Source organism: Artibeus jamaicensis, unplaced genomic scaffold, assembly GCF_021234435.1.
Source record: "Artibeus jamaicensis isolate MK-2021 breed Jamaican fruit bat unplaced genomic scaffold, CSHL_Jam_final scaffold_847, whole genome shotgun sequence".
Classification (NCBI taxonomy): Eukaryota; Metazoa; Chordata; class Mammalia; order Chiroptera; family Phyllostomidae; genus Artibeus; species Artibeus jamaicensis.
The window spans coordinates 26,065,939-26,086,750 of record NW_026522057.1 but is presented as its reverse complement, the minus strand read 5'-3'; the positions used below and the strand labels follow the sequence as shown (position 1 = coordinate 26,086,750).

The 20,812-nt window shown below is 39.0% G+C and overlaps 1 protein-coding gene across 6 annotated transcripts in view; it reads left to right on the top strand.

Moving 5' to 3' along the window:
• KIF1B (kinesin family member 1B) overlaps positions 1-20,812 on the top strand; it is a 139,869-nt gene that overhangs the window by 67,374 nt on the left and 51,683 nt on the right. For 5 of the 6 annotated variants that reach the window (XM_037165653.2, XM_053660343.1, XM_037165652.2 and 2 more), the window contains 5 exons: positions 2,263-2,342; positions 2,828-2,934; positions 3,709-3,792; positions 4,015-4,195; positions 4,307-4,379. In XM_037165653.2, the coding sequence (XP_037021548.2) occupies positions 2,263-2,342; positions 2,828-2,934; positions 3,709-3,792; positions 4,015-4,195; positions 4,307-4,379 (525 nt within the window). Of the gene's footprint in view, positions 1-2,262; positions 2,343-2,827; positions 2,935-3,708; positions 3,793-4,014; positions 4,196-4,306; positions 4,380-9,585; positions 14,374-20,812 lie in introns of those variants that run through there. The other variant, XM_037165655.2, reaches the window with a different exon arrangement.

Here is a 20,812-nt window from a genome sequence, read left to right as displayed (position 1 = left end):
ATTTTAGGTATATGTTGTAAAACTTGAACAATAGTAAAACTCTTTTATATGTTTTTATTGCCTAAGGTCAATGATTTTCACAGTTTAAAGGCTTTTCCTTCAGGATGACATTATTTATTCAGATATATTATTTAAGGTTGTAGAGATTGTAGCAGCTGTGGGTTATTACGCTTTTGCATGTATCTGAATATATACACACACAATCACATATTTTAAGGTATTTTATAACATCTTTCGGTGTGAAGAACTGTGGGGAAAGTTTTTATATAACATCTTGTAAAAATATGGTGTTTAACACCAATCATAAATAACTTAAGTTTTGTACCCTAGCGAGTATGGATGGCTTGGAGGTTGCGTGCTGGCCTGCAAATCAGAGGGTTGCTGGTTTGATTCCCAGTCAGGGCACATGCTTGGGTTGCGGGGCGTGCGAGAGGCAACCACACACTGATGTTTCTCTCCCTCTCTTTCTCGCTCCCTTCCCCTCTCTAAAAAATTAAAATTAAAATTAAAAAATATATAACAAGTTCTGTGATGTAAACAGCATAGAATTCCAAACTAGCAGCTCTGTTTTGAAACCTTTTTCTTTCATTTTACCCTTCCTGCTTTAACTTTCTAGACTTCCTGAAGAAGCTGACCGTACCCAAATTCAGTTTAGAACCTGTTTTTGATATGTTAACTCGGCTGGGTAATCATTGCCCATGCGTGCATATACAGATGAACACATTGTACACCTCTAAAAAATCACATTCAACCTAAATAAATCCAGTTTTAATTGTCAGTCACACCTCAGTGCGATTGAAAACTGGGGGGAAGTTCTTTTAAGGCAAGAAAAGAAAAAAATAGAACCTGTTTCAGAGATTCCTTTTTTTCTTAGACCAGCTGCCCAAAGAGGCCTTTGACTTTCTCAAATCAGCAAAGCTCTCGAACTGCAGAGGCAGATGCTAGTTGAGAAGATGGAGAGGTTTTTCTCATTTCATTTTAAAGTCTTTGGTGGCCCCTTTTCTTGACCCTCTCATCTGACTGTTGCATTTTTTTCACATTTGGTGACATCATCTTGAATAGATTTTGACCCCAACACCATGTGTCTTATTTTTGGATTCCAGTGGGTTATTTTCACCAAAGAAGGTTGGTTATTTTTAAGAGATTTTAGAAATAATAGACTTAAATGAAGAGGGTTTTTACAAGATATGTGTGTTAACTGTCAGTAATTCTCTTCTTTAAGGTAAAGACTAATAGACTAAAGACAATAACTGGGACCACGGAAGAACGGATAAAATTACAGAGGGAAGTGATGGGTGTGTGGGGACATTTTTATAAAGTCACTGAAAATTTAACTATTTATTGGAATTGTAGGTGAGGAAAAAGAATCTCCCCCACCCTACCGAGTTCTTGGCTGAGAGCTCTGTAGTAAAAGACAGAGTAACAGGAGAAAAACAAAGAGAAGTTTATTAACATGTCTGCCTTGTGTGTACATGGGAAATAACTTCCTGATGTGGTTTAGAATTCAGGCTTAGATATTACCTTTTAAAAAAAAAGTTTAAATTGATTTTAGGGAGAGAGAGAATCAATTTGTTGTTCCATTCAGTAGGAAAAGAGGGGTAGAAAGATGGTTTCTAAGGGGGAGGAAGCGGTTTTCAAGGAGACGGACGGGCCCTTAGGAGAGGAGAGAAGAGGGAATGATAGTCAGTGGCAGCGTCGGTCTGGGTGTGGGTCAGCTTCTGGCCTCCTCTCCAGTGACGAGAGTCTACCTGTCCCGGGTCATGAAGCTCCTGGGAGGGACGGGTGGCCCCTGAGCCGCTCTTGGAGGACCTGTGTCCGTGCAGGTGAGGGGGTTCGGAGAAAGCCTCCCGCCACACTGGCTGTTTAAGTGCCTGCAGCTCCAAATAATATGTCAAAGTGGCTTATTTTGGAGGTGGCGTATTTTGCTATCCTTGAAGATTTTTGTCCAAGTGTTTATAAAAATGATGATTACCCATCCAGGGAATCAGCCTGTACTACTAATTTATCTTTGTGTTCTGAATGTTCTGACTTTATCAAGAACTGAATCTTGTTCTTTACTTCAGAACTCATATTTTTAGATAAACTGTATTAGTGGAGTTGGGAAGGCCTGAACAGAGTAGTTTCTGTTTATTACGGCACTGCATCTGGGAAGGAAGGCAGTCTCTTTTCTAGCCTGCGGTGGTAATCCGGGAAGCCCTCAGCCTGCTGTTGCCACAGCTCTCTCAGGGCACTTGCTTGGACTGATTATCTAACCTTTTTCAGACCCCACATCTTGTTAACCTCAATGAGGACCCGCTGATGTCAGAATGCCTGCTTTATTACATCAAAGATGGAATTACAAGGTATGTGTGTATCTTTTGGTGCTTAGTGCTTTCTTTTAGGTGATTAAATAAAGGGAAGTCAGTTGTTGAAAAAATTTGTCATTGTGATTTGCTCTTTTTCCCATCTGAAATAGTTATAAACTATCCTCTCTTTCCAAATTATGTGTTTTAACCAGCTGAACCAATGAACATGTAGTTTTTCTCTAAAGGACCCTAAGTAAAAATTTTTTCCTTCTTACATCTGAACATTAGAGAAATTAGTTCACTTGTGTCTTTTTATAATGCCGTGTGAATTACATTGGTGTATTATTGTTCCTTGGTTTCTTATTCTGAGGTAGGGAAGTTGACTGTGTATAAAAATAGAATTTACAGTTGAAAGACTCTCATTAAAAAAAAAAGGTGATACCTTTTTTGTACATACCAAAGAATATTCTTTGGGAGAAAGAGATTCATTGTAGTGCTCTTTGTGTCTGAATTTCCCTGGGAAACACTCTCCCTGTGTTCAGGGTTGGCCAAGCAGATGCTGAGCGGCGCCAGGACATCGTGCTGAGTGGGGCTCACATTAAAGAAGAGCATTGTATCTTCCGGAGTGAGAGAAACAACAGTGGGGATGGTGAGTTCTTGGCTTAGTTTTTCCAACAACTTTTTACTCTATATTATGAGAAATACACAAGACTTGGTATTCCCTGTCTCTTGCAGTGATACTTTCTTGTACAATCTAATATTTGGAAATGGAGAAACCTGGGTTGCTTATAAATGCAGGGACAGACAGAGCTACTTTACATGAAAATAACCTGAACAAAAGAAGCCCTTTGTTACTGCCAAGAACTAAGCAGGACATAGGCAATTAGGCTTGGTCTTGAATGTTAATGATTTGATAGACAAGTAAGAAGGGAATGCATATCCTGGGTGGTGGGAGATTTGAAGGCCCTCTAACCTTAACCCAGTAGAGTTTATTTTTATCTAAAAAATGAAGAAAAAGTCACTCTTGTATTTTGTCCAGGTTATTAACAAAACAACAATCTAATAGTATTTTATGTTATATAATTCATTCCTTCCTTGATTACAATATTAGCTTTTGCTTTTAAGTTTCTAGTTATGACCTATATCTCATACTTAAGTTTTCTGATGGTTTTCAGTTTTATAGACTGAACTATCTGGTATCACCAAAACTGAGATTTCGTATCTTCTTCTGAGGTTTGTCAAATTCATTTAAATGTTTTATCTTAACCACAGCTCTAGTTATGGATCCTAAAGTAAACTGTTACACTGACGTTCAGTCGCTAGGTTGGTTACAGGGATCTACCGTGAATCTTCATTGTCATCTGCTTTCTGTTATTGTGTCCCAGGGGTTTGTTATGCTGACATTACTTTGCGTTCCTCTTAGTTATCGTGACTCTAGAGCCCTGCGAACGCTCAGAAACCTACGTAAATGGCAAGAGGGTGGCCCAGCCTGTGCAGCTGCGCTCAGGTGAGACTGGGACAGGTTTGAGGTCTTCAGCAAAAATCATACAGCTTGTGTGAGCAACTCTATAACTTTTGAATCTTTGTTTAAAGGCTAAAGTGATGCATTAGGATTCATGTTCTTGTATAATTCCAAAAGCTGTCTTTTTGCATTAGAAAGAGTGAGGTCATTAACCTAGATACTGTACATATTAAAAATGTTTTCTTAACCCTGTGTCTCTTGTGCTAGGAAACCGTATTATCATGGGTAAAAACCACGTGTTTCGTTTTAATCACCCGGAGCAAGCACGGGCTGAGCGGGAGAAGACGCCTTCTGCCGAGACTCCCTCTGAACCTGTGGACTGGACATTCGCCCAGAGAGAGCTTCTGGAAAAACAGGGAATTGATATGAAACAGGAGATGGAGAAACGGTAATACACAAATGTGATATGGCCCACATGACTGTCACTTCTTGTAAACCTATATGTAGTAGCATTTATGAAACAGCTTGGAGATTTCACCATGTCTTCTTTCTCTTGTAGGTTACAGGAAATGGAGATCCTGTACAAAAAGGAGAAGGAAGAAGCAGATCTTCTCCTGGAGCAGCAGAGACTGGTAGGAATCCACCCTAAATTATCTATTAGGAAAAGGGCAGCTTGTTCTCACACCTTCCGTCCCCACAGATGAGCACACGACCACATGGCCTGTCCATCTCTCACGATACTACACTCTATTCTCTCATTTTCTTAATGGAGAACAAACTTACAGCTCCTGGTAGTAGCCTTAGCCTGAAAAACTGTCCATAAAGGTACTATTCTGTGCCTTTTATGTCTTAAAGTCAAATCTTCTGGCAAAACCAAGTGCTGTAGGTGGGAGCTTTTCTGGTAGCCTTTGCCTCTTGATAGTGGTTTTAAGTGTGCATCAGTGGTGGTTCTTTTAATAATATATTGAAACTGCATATTGAACTTAGTGGGTGTTTGCCTTGGTTTTGTTTCTGATCACCTGATAGTACTAATTCTCTGCTCTTGGGCTGACCTGGGGGTTGTTCTCGTGCTGGGCAGACATTTTTCTTTTTCTTCTTTTTTTTTGGTTTTGTTTTGTTTTTAAGTTAAACTATCTAAAAGTGTTGCTGCACAGTTGCATGTGTTAATCCTTTTCTGTTCCCCTGCATGGAGTCTGCATCCTCCGTAAGGGTCCCGTGGCATTTGGGATGACAGTGGAAGCAGGGGCTGTACAGCCAACTCAGATAAGAGAGGGAAGCCTGGTTTTTCTGGGTTCAGAAAGGGTTTGGGTGAGCAGCTGAAAGTCGGTCTAAGGTTGCGTCTTATAAAGCTAACAACTTTAACATTTTATGTTGTTGATTTTCCAAGTTTTGTAGAAAATGAGTCTCATGAATAAATAAGTTGATCCATTAGGTAGATTTTCCTTTTTAAAGCCATCCAGTTTTGGTTAACAAAGCCCTGATCATAAGAAGCTTCTTGGCATCCATTTGATACGTAAGGAAAAGGTAAAGCAAACCTGTAGATACTATGGGTGCAATTCAGGAATTTTTCAATTTTTAAGATTTATGGGCTTCTTTTAAGATTAGCATGTATCAGGAAGAAAGCTGGAATACTGGTTTCTTCCCTTAGCATAAAATACAGTATGTGAAACACTGCATGTAAACTACAGCTTTATAGCCGTGCTCTGCTTTGGAGAAGAGAGGCTATTGCTGTGTGGGCTTAAGCAGAAGCAGCCTTTTCTAGGGCAACTCAGTTCTCAGGCTTGGCAGTAGGTTAACCAGTTCGCTTGTTATCTTGGAAATTATAATAAAGCCCCTCAGAAGAATGGATTGTAAGAATAAATCAAGTGTTTGGAGCAAGATAATAGCAATGCTATATGAGGCCTAGCTGGCATTTCGTTTTTAATAAAAAGAGAAAGATTTAGCTACAGTGTGATTATGGGCTTAAAAGTTTTATGACACACAAAGAAACCTTTTATCTTAATAATGTAGTATAATCTAATAACATGCCTCCAATGGCCTGTGAGAGATCAAACGAAGACAGGTATAATTAAGCTGTATTTATGATTAACAGTAATGTCTTGTAATTGTATAGTGCTTTATAATTTACAAAGAGCTTTAGCATCCATCATTTTTTATTCCCGAAACAACTCTTTTTAGCAGATATGTATATAAATAAAATGAGTAATGCTTTTAATTTAAATTTTATCTTTTTCCATCACCATATACTCCTCTGTATCCTCTTCCACCTTCATCCACCCTCACCCCCCATCCCACTAGAATGAGTAGTATTACCTGTAGTTTATATTCCCTCCAGTTGAGGAAACCAAGGCTAAACATTGCTGTCTTGCCTACTCTTGAATATTTATTAAGTCATGGGTCTGCAGCTTAAACTTGAGTCTTCTGACTTGCTTCACTGTTCTGTTCAGTAGAGCAGTGCTTATCAGCCACCTGGGAGTCTTATTAAAATGCAGATGCTGATTCAGCAGGTCTGGGGTGGGACCTGATTCTATACTTCTAACCAGCTCCTTGGGGATGCCCATGCTGCTGGTCCTGGGACCAACTGCTGAAAAACTTGGTGGTAAAGAGTACTTACTGATGGCTGATGTTCTCCGTAACCAAGAATTGGGGGTTAGTCTGGGCTCTGAACTAAGATGATGACCACTCACAAAGAGAAAGTAAATGTCTCTGAGACATTCTAGTTTCCAGGGGGCATAGTCTGTAAGTAATCAGGTTCTGGTTGTCATTTGCTCTCTGTGTCTCAAAGCAAGCTAGGATTTTAAGAGCAGATCCTGCCACAACTCCAACTCTGCATTCCATTTGAATTTCTTGTCCTCAAGAGGAATTGATTTCTAATGATTTTGCCTGGAGTATCTAGCTGTAACAATATTGAATAGGAAATGCATTTTTATGATCTTATATTGGTCAACCAACAAATATATTTGAGATGTGCCCTATGAATAAATATTGAGAGTATACAAAAATTATTATTCAGTAAATATTTTAAAATAATTATTATATGTAATCATTTTTGCATAAGGACAGCATTAAAAAACAGAGTTTTCTGTTTTGATAGTTCCCCGTATGCATCACACTTGTTACATTCTCTTGTAGTTAGTGCCCTATTACGCACCTGGTCCTTTCTGAGCTTGCTTTTTTGCACATGTGTTTTGGATGTCTTCTCTCTTCTATTTGTATAAGCTTCATGCAGAGTCTCTTCAAAGGCCTACTTTCATTTGATATTTAAGGAAGGCAGAAGGATCTTTTAGTGAACTGGCCAGGCATGAGGAGTTTTTTTAACCCTTTAATGAATTCTAAATATCTTAATTTTTTTGACATAGGATAGAATTTACATATTGGCACAGAAGCTTTGCATACAGCCCTGGCTGGTGTGGCTCAGGGGATTGAGCACTGGCCTGCAAACCGGAAGGTCACCGGTTTGATTCCCACTCAGGGCACATGCCTGGGTTGTGGTCTAGGTGCCCAGTTGGGGGCATGCAAAAGGCAACCAGTAGATGTATCTCTCATGCATGCATTGAATCTCTCATTCATGCATTGATATTTCTCTCCCACTCTTTTTCCCTCCCTTCCCTTCTCTCTAAAAACAAACAGACTGCATACAGACTTTCTACTATGATGATCATTGGGCTATGTTTGAACTATATATAGAAAACATAGTCTATAGAGTCAAAATGATTATTTTAGAAAGAGAGGAAATTATGGCCACTCGATTTAATATGAGTTCTTTGGATTTATGTAGACCTTCTTCATTTATTTATGTTTTATTTTGGAGCTTAAGGACTTTTACCTCAATTATGATATTAAAACAATGATTAGAATATTTGTTATATCCTAAATTAGATAGTGTTCACTTTATCTTAAGCAATTTTAAAAGAAAAAGGAGCCCAGAAAAGGAATTTTAGTTGCCACTTATGTAGGAAGAATCAGAGAGAGTTTGTGTTTTGTGAAACTCAGTTTCTGCATATTCGAGGAAACCTTTTTTAGAAGTCAGGTATACTTTTTTCCTCTAACATTAGTAATCATCTTTTTATCACTTAAAATTAGCCATTCTGATTTTTTAAGCTAAAAATAAAAAGGAAAAAAAGTAGTTTAGAATCTATAAAATTTAGCTTTATCTACTTTGTATTGCCAAATTTTCAAATAGGTGGGGGTTATAAATTGATTTAGTATCCATTTATAGACCAATAGAAATAAATACAAATCAGTAGCAACAACTCAAAATTCAAGGGCCAAATTGTTATCATTGTTTAAGGTTATTTTTTTGTTGTTCCCTAGAAATTAACTGTACATGGGGACTCTCTGGTATGGAAAGCAAGATACTGTTTATCAGTTTGGATTTTAAAAAACTTTACTAGAGATAATTTTGGTGATTACAGCCAAGTAAAAGAGATTGTTAAGTAAGAAAATGTTCATTTACTAGGCTAGCTTGAACTTTCTAGTGAGTAATATCCTATCTCGGGAACTTTTATTTTCTGAATAGAAGTTCTTTCTTAAGCTTGTTCATCCTAGGGAATTGTAAATGCAACTTTGCTTTCATTTAGATCCATGTGTCAAGATTTGCTTGTGTTAGTTAAGAACAATTGGTTATTATCAAGTAGGTTATTATCCAAAATCAGGCTGCAGCTTTAGGCCTAAGTAAACTGTTTGGAAAAAGAAGTAATGGTGCAAAGATAGCTAGAAAGAAGGTTAGGAAGAACATTTGAAAATGGATTCACTTCACATAAACAGTAAAGTCCTCGTGTGTTATAGGCTCTCAAATAGCTGGAAATGCCATGGGTTTTTATAGAAAGTATCTCTAAGTTGTATTTATTAAAGTATTACTTGGGGAATATGAAATGGTGTTTAATGACAGTACGTTTGTCTGGCTTAATTTTTGTTCTGAAAGTATGTTTCTTAAATTTGTAGAAGTGAGGTATTTATTGACTTAAGTGTGAAAACATAGTAGACCCACTTTAAGGATCCTTTTGTGCTTTCTTGTTCTCTGGATAACGCTTCTAATTATATACATGAAATGGATCAATGTAACACGACACAGTAAAATAGCAAATCCAATATATACTTATAGAAAGACTAGTTTTAAAACCATCCTTTCTTCTAGAAAAACAATTTGGTTATGAGAACCTCACATGGTCTGCTAATAGATTCTTAGCATTTTTAACATCATCCCTGTTTGCTTCTTTCTCTACTTTCTCATCTCCTAACTTTTTTCTAGGGCTGCTCTTTTTAGTAAAGCTAAACAAAACGTGGCATCCTACAGCCTTACTAACCTTTGTTAATCCGCCTGCTCGTCACATCTTGTATGGCATCTGTGCTCACTCATGGGGAAAAAAGTTTCTGGAAGAAGCGACAGCAATAACCAAGGCAAATGTGGGGAACCGGCTGCATGAGTGTTAGCATGGATGGGGCATAGGTTTTACTTCATTCTTTTGCAGTAGTGAAGATGTTATTTTATGCTGTTTTGTTGATAACTTCATATGACCTTGGAGTGAGACTCACTCATGGTGTCAGTCTTCTCTGAGAACTTTGCCTGCAGATTTCATCACCTGTGCTAGAAAGTGACAATTGGGATTAGTCTTACTAAACAAACAAACTAATCTTTATAATAATAATCTGTATATTCATGTGTGTTAATAGACTTGCACATCATTTAGGGTTTTTGTTTTTTTGTTTTATAGGGGTTTGTTTTGTTTTTAAATTTGGTTAAGGCTTTTTTGCTTGCTTTTCTTCGACTTGATTTTCGTTTTTTACATTTTAATTTTGGTTATTTTGGGGCCATTTTTTGATTTTGTTTTTCCAAAGGACGCGGATTCTGATAGCGGGGATGATTCTGACAAGAGGTCCTGTGAAGAGAGCTGGAAACTGATTACTTCTCTGAGAGAAAAGCTGCCTCCCAGCAAGTTGCAAACCATTGTTAAAAAATGTGGCCTCCCCAGCAGTGGGAAGAAACGAGAACCTATTAAAATGTACCAAATACCCCAAAGAAGGCGCCTGAGTAAAGATTCCAAGTGGGTCACCATCTCAGATCTTAAGATTCAGGCTGTAAAAGAGATTTGCTATGAGGTTGCTCTCAACGATTTCAGGCACAGTCGGCAGGAGATTGAGGCCTTGGCCATTGTTAAGATGAAAGAGCTTTGTGCCATGTATGGGAAGAAAGATCCCAATGAGCGGGACTCCTGGAGGGCAGTGGCCAGGGATGTCTGGGACACCGTCGGTGTAGGGGATGAGAAGATTGAAGACGTGCTGGCTGGCGGTAAAGGTGGAACCGATGTAGATGACCTCAAGGTTCATATAGACAAGCTGGAAGACATTTTGCAAGAAGTCAAAAAGCAAAATAACATGAAAGACGAGGAGATAAAAGTTTTAAGAAATAAAATGCTCAAAATGGAAAAAGTCTTGCCACTGATTGGATCTCAGGAACAGAAAACCCAAGGAAACCACAAAGCAAGAGAACCTGTTGGTGCTTGTGTCGGTAGCGGTTCTGAGAATGATGTAAGTAAAGGAGATGATGGAGACCTGGGGAAAGAAGAACGTGTTTCCCAGCTGATGAATGGGGATCCAGCTTTCAGACGTGGACGTCTGCGTTGGATGAGACAAGAGCAAATCCGGTTTAAGAACCTGCAACAGCAGGAGATAGCGAAGCAGCTTCGTCGGCAGAACGTACCTCATAGGTTCATCCCTCCTGAGAATCGGAAACCACGGTTCCCCTTCAAGAGCAACCCTAAACACAGAAACTCCTGGAGTCCTGGGACACATATCATCATCACAGAGGACGAGGTTATAGAGCTTAGAATTCCGAAAGCTGAAGAAGGGAAGAAAGGAAATGAGGAGAGCCAAGAAAAGGGCAGTAGACCAGCTTCTAAGGATCCCCAGTTACTGTGGGGCACTCAGGGCACACAAAGTCAGGATCACATCCAAGTTAGCAAGCAGCATATTAGTAATCAACAACAGCCACCTCAGTTACGCTGGAGAAGCAATTCTCTCAATAATGGCCAACCAAAAAGTATGCGCTGCCAGGCATCCACCTCCTCAGAGTCGTTAAACTCGCACACTGGTCACCCTACTGCCGATCTGCAGACTTTCCAGGCGAAGCGTCACATTCATCAACACCGTCAGTCTTACTGTAATTATAACACTGGAGGTCAGTTAGAGGGCAGTACTGCGTCCAGTTCTTATCAGAGGCAGACTGACAAATCCAACCACTGTAGCCAGTTCGTAACACCTCCACGGATGAGGCGACAGTTCTCGGCGCCCAATCTCAAAGCTGGTCGAGAAACCACAGTATGAAACTTACTGGACAAACTTGAAATACTGGTGGAGGAAACAGGTGATGGTAGCTTGATTTGAGTTGGTTCTAGCCTTGGCCTTGAGTCCCTACTATTTACATTATTTGAATGTCATGTTCCTATGGATATTAACTAATGTTAATATTTTTAAAATATAAAACACTGGTAAATGTGTCAACACCTCCCTTTTGTTTGTATACCATTATGTATATCATAACGGACAGTTTCTGAAATTTTGGACAAAACACTGCAGCCTCCCTTTTTTTCCCCCTGAGATTTTATTCCTTTCTTGGTGCCTAGATAATGTACTTACATGGACTGGTCTTATTTCAGTGTAAGTTTAATATGTTTTTATAATGCCTATAAATTGATCTGATAACCAGAAAGGCCGGCCTTTTGGTTTATGCGGACATTCAAATGGGGAATTTGATATGTAGTATTAAATGTCTATTATTTCCCCATAAATGTTAGATGTGAGTGTAAAAATAATAACACAACAGACACTATGTGGACACAGCTTTGGATTTCACATCCATGTGTGTGTTTTTAAAAAATATAATTGGACTTTGAAAAATATATAATTTGACTTTTCATAAGCCAAAATTAAATGTCTTTGGACATATTTCATAGTACACAGCTTTGGATCTTCCACAGAACTTTTGTATCTTAGAGAGTTCTAAGAATTGCATCTTAGAACTGATTCAGTAGGGTTTTTCTTTTGACTATATAATTTGTCAAAACACTGAAATCTTAAAATTGGCACCATATCTGCATTTTCGTTTGTGGTTTGCATTTTGAAATTTAATGTTTAATTTAATAGTTCATACACACATTGAACTATTCACCAAAATCATGCCAACAGAATTACCAGCAAAATACTTGCATTCTCTGAGCAGTATGTATAAGTCTATAGGGAGGTTATTTGGTGGAGAGAGGAAAGAGATGGGACATGGGGAGAAGGCTACAACATATGACTGTGTGCTGTGTATTTTCAGTAGATGATGAAATAATGACATAGGTTAACTTTGGTTGGATTTAGAATAAAGAAGATGCTGTATAATGAACTATTCTTTGGTTATCAGTAATAATGCTCACAGACATTCAAGCAAGCAAAGAGAAGTCCTGATGATGAACATTTATTGTATCGATACCTCATTTTTACTGTTTTGTGGTCTCAGTTTGCCTCACTGGATAATACACTAAAAATATGGATTTTAATGGGAAGAAAAGAATAGTTTTCTACTTCGCTTGAATGTGTCAGAACCTTTCTTAAGAGGCGGTATGAAGAGCCAGCAACATCTGCAATTGTCTGACTTCACATTGTTGAAGATTCCCAAGTCACACTAAGTCATCAGTCAAACACTGTCTTCCAGGTGGTGTGAAAAATTGCAGCTAAGATAGCAATTAGCATTCAAGGAAGCCTTAAAGATTGTGATTATGTAGTTTTTTTCCTTTTCCTTTGCGTATGGGCACTATGCTTTATTAGAACATATTTTTAATCATAGTATTTTTTCTTTGCTTCTAAGAAAATGCTTTCTTAATGCAGAGAGTTGCTTCCAATTAACATTGGGGGGATAGTTTTGCTTTTGTAGCTAGAAGAGTCCTAGTCTTTAACTGAGGTGTTATGGCAGATTAGTAGGCATGGGCGAGTGATGTGTGTGATGGCTGACTAATTGAGATGATGATCTCATGTACTTCGGTTTCAATGTACTCAGTAGGTTCCTTCACATCAGTCACTTCATAGCATCCAGTGGAAACCCCAGTTTTGTCCTTCTTTATTCTTAAACATAGATACATTCACTAGTCCTTTCTTGCAAAAAAAAATCTTTTTCTAGTATTAGTAATAATAATTACTCAGCTTTTACCTTTGGAGCAAAACTGGGTTCTTATTTCCCTAATTCAAGATAACCTAAAGATACTTTTGTATATTCATTTTTGTGATGGCCTTTTCATCTCATTATGGGCAGATGCCTCCCTTTCCTGCCAAACAATGGGAGTGTGTTTCTGCTGGCGATCAAGTGACACTGGAGAATGAAAAGTAACACAGTATTTTCATTTGCAGTTGTGGGTTGTGATAAGCACTTCACCCAAACTGATACTCTAAAGATTTAGGTTTGTGTTTGGGTTTCATCTGCTGGTCAAGGCGCCCTCATCTTGCTGCAATATTTAGGTATCAAAAGGAGCCCTTAATTTCAGATGACCAGGAAGAAATGAACCACGGTATGATTGGTTGCCACATATGTCCCTGAATTCATGCATTTGAGGGCATGTGGTCGTGTTTTTAAAAGTACTTCATTGACTCTTTTTACTAAGTAACTGGTGCCATGCTTTTGTGAACTATTGGTATATCCTATATTGCCATTCATTTTTTAATTTGACAGTATTTCTCCCTAAGCTTAAATATAAGACCAAAGAGAAATGGTCATTATTAACCCGTCATTATATTATTGAAGTATTCCTAGCTATTATCATAACAAAATGGAAAAAAATGTTTTTGTTATATCGAAATTATATAATCTGACAGTAATGGAAGTATAGAAGAGTCCTAATTAATTGGTATAATTTCACAAACCAGAATGGTATTTCTTGGGGAGTCAAAGACATTCTGCTTATCTACTAAGTCTAAACCAAAGGGCTTTTCCTTATATATTTCCTTCTAATTCTTTGTAGTGCTTGGTATTGTTTCTTTCACTAGAAATGCAGTGTTTGTTCCACTGAAGTGACTTGAAGTGACCTCTTATGCTATAGGTGCAGGTCAATGCTGAAACAAAACAAAACAGAGTTTGCCACACCAGTGTCTGTATTAAACACTATCAGACTACAGGAAGTTGTGTAGATTTCCTCCAGTCAGCTGCTGTGCCCCTGTGCCTTACTGGTGCTTTGTAGACTTGCCTTAATGATCTGTACAAAAGACTGGGAGGAGGGGAAGCTGCCATGTCCTGGTGTACCTTAATGAAGATGCTTTCAGAGGCACAACGCAGAGAAAGCATTTGTTCTGGACTGTTAGAGCCACGTTCTGCATTATGAGCAGCTTTTACAACTCTCCAGTTTATGTCACTCTTCCGAGATTTTATAATCTGCTCTAGATACGTAGTTTGAACCACTCTAGGTTGTGAAATGTATTGGTTTCCTCCCATCATTACTGTAAAATCTTATTAATGAACAGTGGATTTGTCCTTCAGTTTCTTAAAAAAAATGGTTGAAGATTGTTTCTGAGTGTAAGATCTTCCTTATCAGAAAAGGAGAGTTTGTAATGTTAAAAAAATAAAGTCCTCATTCAATAAAAGTTGAATTCATCTTTTAAGAGTGTGATTTCTCTGATGTGGGGGAAGGGAAAAATGAAACAGGGTGATGCTGATAGGCCTGATCTTGACTTTGATTTGTTGCTTTTGCTTTGGATGGCGATTCCAAACCAAAAAATTTTTTGTTTAATTTCGACATGATCTTGATTTGCTTAAGTTTTTGCTTTTATTACCCTCGTCTGTTTATTAGAATTTTATCTTAAAGGGGATCTATAACCTCTACTTTATGCTACATTTTACTTAAAAACTCTTCTAGTATAAGATGAATGAGGTGATATCAAATTATCACTTTCTGATTTATTTGAGTTTGCTTTAAACTCTGTTTTCAGTTTTTAAAAATTAATCTTGCTTCGAAGCTTTTAAAAATGAAAAAGTAAAATTCCCTTCCTTAGGATAGGAACTAAATTTTTAAAAAGCTTTGAGTAACTGTTTAGCTTCTCTGTTTTTTTCTTGAACCACTCCCTTTCTCTACCCAGAGTATTGGTGCTTTGCTGGAGGTAAAACAGGACAGAACTGAAGATTTTTCTAGAGTGGACCATCAGTCTTACTGAACATTTGCACATGACATTTTTTATATTGAAAAACACAGCCATACACTGTGAAGTAGAATATAACCCTACATGAGGTTTTTTTTCCCCTCATGAGTTTTTAGGAAAAAAATGAGATTTGGTACTTGAGAGAAATGTTATGCTTGAATTCATTTGCTACAGGCCTCACATTCTTTCCCTTCAGGTACTTTGTGTTTTTCTGCTATTGGGGAAGCTGATGTAAAAGTTGCCAAGACCTGACCACTGCTAGGGCAACGCAGAGGACTCCAGTGTACGTGCAGTGACAGTGGTGTGCACAGGGTGGGATCGGGGAGAGTGGGAAACGGTTTTGAAGGACCAAGCTCTAAGCCAAGAGCAGAGTCCCAAACGACAACTGGGAATTTATCCAAGTGAAGAATGGCAGGAGTGGGAGGAAGATGTCACGCCCAGGGAACTGGGAGTAACTCGGGGTGGTCAGAACAAGCTGTGTTAAGGGTGGTAAGAGACGAGGGCAGTTGGGTGGATAAGGACCAGATCCTGGCATGCTAAGGAGTTGGGATTTTATCTTAAACATTTATTTATATTAAATGTATTGTTGGGAAGCTGTCAAATGATTGTATACAGGGAGGTTGCATTATTGAATTCACTATTTAGAAATGACAAAAATTTGGGTTGAAGGATGAGTTGGAAGGAGGCAAGGTCAAAGCCAACTGCTCCAGTTGGGAAGTTGCAGTATGAACTACATGAGAAACTGTGCTGTCCAAACGAAAACAGGAAGAAAGGAGAGACTCTGATGGAGTATTTGCAGGTAGAATCAACAGATTCGCTTGTGGTTGCGGTCAATCCTGTGCATACAGGCCAGGAGGTGATGAAAGCCCTTGCCTGGATTGTGGTTGGAAAGTAAAGTAGATGAGACCAAGACAGGACTAAGAGATGGGGAGAAAACAGAAGCTGCTCAGTCTTAAGAAGAGGTGTTGTGGGACCTCCAGAAGGACAGACCCGAGAGTGTGTCTGCACGGCTGCTGGTAGTGTGCAAGACAAGGTGTGGGTCACTGATGTCTCCTGACTGTTGCTTGCTAATCTGCCGTTAAAAGAGGAAGGCAATATTAGCAAAAAGGAGCCAAGCCTCGAATATAAAAAACCGCCTAACCACATAACCCAGAAAGGTGAGGTTGATTTTACCTTAAATACCACGTCCTTCAGAAATGCCCCGTTTAATTGTGGCCCCATCATCTCTCACTTAGCATATTTTAGTGGCTGCCTCACTTGTCTCTTTGCTTCCATTCTTCACCTATATCCTCCATTATCCATATCAATCAGCATCATCTTTTAAAAACATCGGACCATATCAATGCCCCCAGTGGCTTCCCATTGCACTTTAAAATCTCAGCTTCTTATTTTGTTTTAATTGAATTGCTTGGGATAACACTAGTTAATAACATAGATTTCAGATATACAACTTTCTAGTATGACATCTGTATATTCTATTGCATGTTCACCACTTGAAGCCTTGTCTCCTTTTATCAGCATACATTTGATCCCCTTGACCATTTTCCCCCTTGCTCTCTGGTTATCAGGAATCTGTTGCCTGTATCTGTAAAATCTAAACTTACTGTAGCCTATAAAGCTTTCCAGGTTTTGGCTTCTTGCCTGCCTCTCCGACTTCATCACTTAACATTCTCACGCTGTGAGCACTTGGACTTTTGTTCTTTCAACATGCCAACTTTGTTCTCACCTCAAGGCTTTTGCACTTCCTCAAGACTGGAATCCTTCCTTATCATTCTTAACTTTTCCAGGTCTACGCTCATGTGCCCCTTGTCCCGTCCCAGGCCAGCTCTCACTGTTTTCATCATGATAACGTGTAGTAGTCTGTAGACCTGTTTGGTTCTTCTGTGAGAGTGTGAACTTACCTAAAATACTGTCTTGTTTGCTTCAGGATTCATCTGTACACATTGCCCAGAAGGGTGGCTTTCAAACTGTAGTTTGCATCAAAATTCCCTAGGGGATTAAGAGAATACAAATTGCTGGGCCCACCGCCAAAATTTCTGGTCCGGGAAGTGTGGGATGGGGCCTGATCACACTTACACATTTCTGTTCCCAGGTGACTCGGATTCTGCTGTATCAGCAACTGCATTTGAGAACCATTGGTCTACAACAGGATTCTGCAAGCTTTTTGTACAGGGCCAGATAGAAAATAGTTTAGGCTTTGTGGGCCCTTTTGTTGCACCTACGCAACTCTGCCATTATAGCAGAAAAGCAGCTGTTGTCAGCATGCAAAAGAACAGACACAGCTGTGTTCCAGTAGTTAAAACTGTTTAGGAAAACAGGCAGAGAACTGGATTTGGACCTGGCTGTAGTTTGCTGGCCCTCGATGTAGAAAGTAGTCACTTTAGAGAATTATTCCCTGGAACATCAGTACATGACTGTGTATCTGAGCTGGAAGACAGCTAGCTGTGTGCCAGATGCTGGTGATTCAGTGGTGAGTGACAGGTCCCTGGCCTTGTGAAAATCGGAGAATTGTGGAGGAGACGGCTATTAGACAGTCACACCAGTAGTTACGCACTTGTGCCAGATGGTGGGGACCGAAAATGCAGGTGCTCTGCAGGTTTACAGCCAGGCGCCTCGGGGAACGTCCGGTGGCCTTTCCTTGCTCTCAGCTAATAATCTTTTTTGTTTCACTGGGAGAAAGAAGCAATCAGAAGAAAACTTCCTTTTCTTCCCACTTCTCGTTCTTCCATCCCCCACACCCACACTTGGCCTTGCTTCTCTCTTACCCGGCCCTGTTTCTGCATCCCATCTGTGCCCCTTCTCAGGGACTTGCTGTACATTTACCCCCTCTCTCTTACAACCTCAGTTTCTCTCCTGGATTTTTCCTGTTAGCATGCAAACGTGGTTTCATTTCACAAGTCCCCCCAAAATCCCTGTTCCCTGTGAGCTGTCATTTTGTTCCTTAGTTTCTTCCTATAGGAATTCTCGAGTTTTCTGTACTACTTCCCACCTGTCCAAGTCCATTGTTTCTTTTTATTGTATCCTCTCCCCATTCTTGCTTGAACTCACTTTAGACTCTTATTCCCACCGTACCACTGAAGCCACTCTTACCAGGGTCCAAAGATATTCGCAGTGACAATTTCCGGGGTATTTTCGCAGTCCTCCTCTTGCTAAGGTCTGGCATTTGACACAGTTGCCTGCCTATTCTTTACCTCTTGGGACACTGCTCACTTGGCTTCTCACTTTCCTCTGGCCCCACTGACTGCTCCTTGTGGGGCCGCACTGCCGTCTCTGTGGCCACAGACATCGGCTGTTTCTGTATTCGTCCATTCTTCCACCCATTTCTGTGGCTTTTCTGTCCCTGTTCACACAGATAAGGATGAAGCTAAAACTCATGTGTATTGAGCCAGTAAGTCTTTTACAGGCATTAGCGCATTGAATCCTCAAAAACTCCTCTCTGTGAAGTAGGTTTTGTCATCCTGTCTTAGATACTGGGTTGGCCAAAATGTTTTTTCTGTAAGATAAAAGATGTTTCATTTTCACCAGTAACTATTGATTTAGTATTTTGAGTATGTTGGCTGTTGCCCGCCATTGGCTTCTAGTGGGTAGAGGCCAGGGTGCCTCCAAACATCTTCTAATGCATAAGACAGCCCCACAGCGAAGAATTGTTTTGCCAAAAAGTTCATAGTACCAGGAAAGTTTGCAAACCACTTTTGATAGTTCAGTCATAGCACCTTCTCCATACACTGAGTAAATCTTTGTGTGTGTTTCAGTTGTGTTTTTATTTTTTGAAATAATAAAGCATAATAATATGCCAAAGATGTGTTTTCTTCCATCTTGAATATTAAAATGGCTGCACAAAAACTCACCCAGTTTTATAAGTTTTATTTATTTTATTGTTCTATTACAGTTGTCCCAGTTTCCCTCCCTTTTGGCCCCTCTACCTGATAAGTTTCTTTTAAATGCACACTTATATGGCAGTTGTCACAATACAGTCTAACCAAATTATTTCGAATACAGTTAAAGACAGCTAAGCACTACTAGAGCCAGCATATGGGAAAAAAAAACCTAAAGGAACTTTTTGGCCAATCCAATATCTACTGTTAATTCTATTTTGATTGGAATGACACCTACCTCCCCAAGATCTCAGCATGCTGGCTTAGATCTCTGATTAAATGTTATCTCTACACAGGGACTTCCCTAACCACCTAACTAAAAGAATTCCTCTCATTCCTCTCTTCTCCCTATTCATCCTTAACATCTGCCTTTCTTCATAGTACTTCTCTGTGCTAAAATCATGCTGTGTAATGTCTGCTTACTGTTTATGGTCTTACTCCCTCACCACTGTATTCCTAGCATCTGACACATAGCAGGGGTGAGAAAGGTATTTGTTGCCTGGATGGATGGATGGATGGATGGATGGATGGATGGATAGATGATGGATGGTAGTTAAAAGAGTATGCTCTAAAGTCCAGTTGTCTGGGTTCAAATCCCATTTCCAACTTGGCTAACTCTGATCTTTGGAAAGTTACTTAATTCCTTTAAATCTTTTTCTTCTTTAACATGAAGATAATAGTACCATCTTCATAGGGTTATTGGGCAGACTGAAATAATCCATGTTAAACATTTAGAGCAGTTCTGCCACAGAATGAGCCTACACACAAGGATGGGCTGGTGAGAGAGAATATTCTAGAAGAGGGAACAGCCAGTGCAGTGCCTTTATAAATATAGGACCATATATTGAACTAGCTAGGACTTTTATAAACACAAAAGGCTACTGACAAATATATTAATTGGAGCGTGCTTTCCATAATTATCCCAGTTTTCACCATGAAATCTGCAGAACAGTAGTATCAGAATCTGAATAGTATCTGAATCTTTATCCATTTATTATGGGAAAATTCAACACTTAGAGTTTCTCTGGTGACATACAAGATGTCCTTGTTGGAAGCTCATTTGCATCTTGCTTTGAGGAAGAGGAGGCCAATTCAGGAAATGGTGTTGAAGTTTAAACTACAACTACAGATAGAAATTTTCCTTGATCAAGTACAGTTAAAGTTTTAGGTCCATAGTGTCATGGGAAGTCTTTTTATGTCACTTTAATGCCATTAAAGTGTTAACTGTCAGAATTGAAAGATTTTGTTTTCATTAGTAGTTTGAACAACTTGTAGACCTATTCTTTTTTTTTAGACCTATTCTTGAAGAAATTCTCAAATTAAGCCAGTCACAAAAAGCCAAAATTGGCCCTGGCTCGTGTGGCTCAGTGGATTGAGTACGGGCTTGTGAACCGGAGGGTTCGAGGTTCAATTCCCGGTCAGGTCACATGCCTGGGTTGCAGGCGGGTCCCCAGAGGGAAATGGGGAGAGGCAGCCACACATCGATCTTTCTCTCTTTCTCTCTTTCTCTCTTTCTCCTTTCCTTTTTCCTCTCTAAAAATAAATAGATAAAATCTTTAACAAAAAGGCCAACATTGTATGATCCTAGTTAAAATACATACTTAGAGTAGTCAGAATCATAGACAGAAAGTAGAATAGTGGTGCCAGGGGAAAGGGTGGGGTGGAGGGGGGTGGGCAATTAGTGTTTGATGGGTATAGTTTTGGTTTTACAAGACAAAAAGAATTCTGGAATGGATGGTGTTGATGGATGTATAACATTATGAATGTATTTCATACCACTGAACTGTATACTTAAAAATGGTTAGATGGTAAGTTTTATGTTATGTGTACTTTATTTACTACAATAAAATAATGAGAGAAAATTTTTAAAGTTCCTCAAGATATTAACTTATTTTTTCACCTGGTGATTTGTAGGTAAACCAATAGTCTTTCTCTTTTTGTTTGAAGAATCCCATATAACATAGGTTTTTTAGGGAGTGCCCTTTTTTATTTTGAAACAATTCAAAGCTACCCAAAATCTGAAAAAAATG